This window comes from Sinocyclocheilus grahami, unplaced genomic scaffold (assembly GCF_001515645.1).
Source record: "Sinocyclocheilus grahami isolate Dianchi unplaced genomic scaffold, SAMN03320097.WGS_v1.1 scaffold1.1, whole genome shotgun sequence".
Taxonomy (NCBI): Eukaryota; Metazoa; Chordata; class Actinopteri; order Cypriniformes; family Cyprinidae; genus Sinocyclocheilus; species Sinocyclocheilus grahami.
This window is the reverse complement of record NW_015505180.1, coordinates 2227343-2230201: the sequence shown is the minus strand read 5'-3', so window position 1 is coordinate 2230201 and position 2859 is coordinate 2227343. Positions and strand designations below refer to the sequence as shown.

General features: G+C 35.9%; 1 protein-coding gene across 1 annotated transcript in view; it reads left to right on the top strand.

Annotated features, from left to right (window-relative positions):
* LOC107591539 (overexpressed in colon carcinoma 1 protein homolog) overlaps positions 1-2381 on the top strand; it is a 3786-nt gene extending 1405 nt beyond the window's left edge. Inside the window, exons 2-4 of the mRNA XM_016280758.1 lie at positions 847-871; positions 1814-1945; positions 2246-2381. Coding sequence (XP_016136244.1) covers positions 847-871; positions 1814-1945; positions 2246-2381 — 293 coding nt within the window. The remainder of the gene's footprint in view (positions 1-846; positions 872-1813; positions 1946-2245) is intronic.
* The last annotated feature ends 478 nt before the right edge of the window (positions 2382-2859 follow it).

The window sequence follows — 2859 nt, the reverse complement described above, 5'->3', positions numbered from 1 at the left end:
ACACACACACACACACACACACACACACACACACACACACACACACACACACAAATTAACAGGAGCCGAGGCAGGAATGGGCATGAATAAATATGAACTGCTTTGTGAGGGTCTTAGTGGAGTCATCAAACACAGTCATTTTGAATAGCATTTTAAGCATTACAGGGCGATGAAAAGATGTTATTTGCATTGTAAATCAAACTTGTGTCTGCAGGAATTCATGGATTTTAGCTAGATTGTACTTTACAAAAAATTTTTTCCATTTATTTCAAATTGTTATAGTATTTGATTATAATCAAAGTATATCTTAACAATGTAATGTTGTGACTGATTGTAATGTAATGATGTAATGAAGTCTATGGTATAATATTTCTGTGGAGAGCTAGCCAATATGTATTTTTCCTTCCCTATCATTCATATATGATATTAATAGACACATAACCACCTGTCAGAACTTTAAGAACTGTACTTGCACGCGTGCGTGCACACACACACACACACACACCAGTGTTCGCTGATGACTCATAGTTTGATTGACCAGACATTGGATGGAGCTCTCACGAATCAGCGAATGACAAATCTGCCCAACAACACTTTCCCTATATCTTTATTACATTGTAATAACACAATAACTACATAATTACTTGCACTGATTTTTAATCAATCCACTTTTAATCAATCCGTTTTCTTTCAAGCAAGTGGAAATGTCAGTTAAGCAGATGAATCAGATTCAAGAGAGCAATAAATATGTTCTTTTAAAATGACTCCGTGTGTATACTGTATACTGTATATAATGATCAAGGAACATATAGCATGCCTAATTTGTGTGTTTGTTTATTTCCACAGGTCCATCTGAGTCAGCCATAGATGTGTGAGTATTACCAGGACAGTAAAAATATACCGTGGCACCTATAGTTTTCACATAATAAAAAAAAAATGTATGTGCATGTACTGTATGCACAGATGCACAGAAATATGATGGTTAAACTTTAACAATTATATTAATTACAGTTATTATATTATATTATTACATTAACAATATTACACATAAAAGTAACAATACTCACATAACAATATACTGGTATTAGGTAACGCTGGTATTGTGATGACAAATTTTTGTACGTTTGCGGTGGATTCATTTTTTTCTGAAGTCTCGTCATTTTTTTTTTCAAAGGCTCTGACTTCAGAAAGAGAGAATATATAACCAGGAGGGAAGATACTGGTAATCCTCGCAGTGTCCTTCAGTTTTTGGAACTGCTTGTCAATCAATTTCCCTTAGAAAAAAACATTGTGGGGTTTTGAACACTGCCTGTCATTTTCCAAACAGTTCCTGGAATTATTCTCTCACATCTGAACAACAAGCACCCACACAGCAGGACAGAGTCTCGCGTGCACATATCAAGTCCTTGACTGCCACTAAAAAAACACACTCACCACAAAAACACCATCACTGAAACACCATGTTCACAAGTCTTTTGAGAACAATGTTAGACTTGCCATACTAAAAGCTCTGCTAATCAATTATCAGAGCTTCTAATCAAGGTTCTCTGTAGGATAACCTCTCCAAACTCCTAATTTGATGCATGACCCCTCAAGACTTAATGGACCACACAGTTTGCCAGATATGATACTCAAAATTTGTTCAGTCAAATGCAATCATTTATACTCCAGGGCTGCTAAAAGGTTTGTTGCTATTGAGACTTTTACAGTAATATGGATAATAAAGCAACAAACTTTTCTAAGTTGTGCTTTTTGCCTCTTACATCAGCCCATTGGATCATCTCTTGGTTCTGTTCTGGTTGTGGGCCCACAGGCAGGACGATTCATCAATGGACGATGAGAAGAGGAGGAACTATGGTGGAGTGTATGTGGGCTTGCCTGCAGACCTCAGCAACGTGGCCACCGGACAAACACCCTCCACACAAAAAGGTGAGAAACAGACCCAGTGATACATGCACTTCCAAAGGTGTCTTCTGTAAAAAACAAACAAACATGCATGTCCAGAATTAAAAACTGGTGCTTGCAAGACAGCAAAATAACAGGGTTTCAGTTTTTTTTTTTTTTTTTTTTTGGTTTTTTTTTTAATTTAAGTTCCTTTTTTAAAAAATTTTTTTAAAATTCCACAGGGTTGACTTTTACAGTAATATGGATAATAAAGCAACAAACTTTTCTAAGTTGTGCTTTTTGCCTCTTACATCAGCCCATTGGATCATCTCTTGGTTCTGTTCTGGTTGTGGGCCCACAGGCAGGACGATTCATCAATGGACGATGAGAAGAGGAGGAACTATGGTGGAGTGTATGTGGGCTTGCCTGCAGACCTCAGCAACGTGGCCACCGGACAAACACCCTCCACACAAAAAGGTGAGAAACAGACCCAGTGATACATGCACTTCCAAAGGTGTCTTCTGTAAAAAACAAACAAACATGCATGTCCAGAATTAAAAACTGGTGCTTGCAAGACAGCAAAAAAACAGGGTTTCAGTTTTTTTTTTTTTTTTTTTTAGGCTTTTATCTTAACTTCAGATCCATTATTAAAAGATGTTTTCAAATATCCTCAGATGTTCACTTATAAAAGAACTAAAAATTTGGCAAATATGTTAGTTAGATCAGATGTTGTATGCAATGATATTTCGGAATTGTACATCATGTTCTTCTGTGTTACAGTGTAAAAATTTACATGTCTTTCCACAAAAAAGTGTATCAGATTAAAATCCTGTATAATATGTTTTACTAAAAATTTTATTTATTTGCTTCAATGCTCTTTTCCATTGATGTATATTGGAAAGAAAAGACATCAAAGTCATCAAGAATTAGAGTAAGTGAACATAAATCAGCTATTCATAGACATGGCGTCTATGA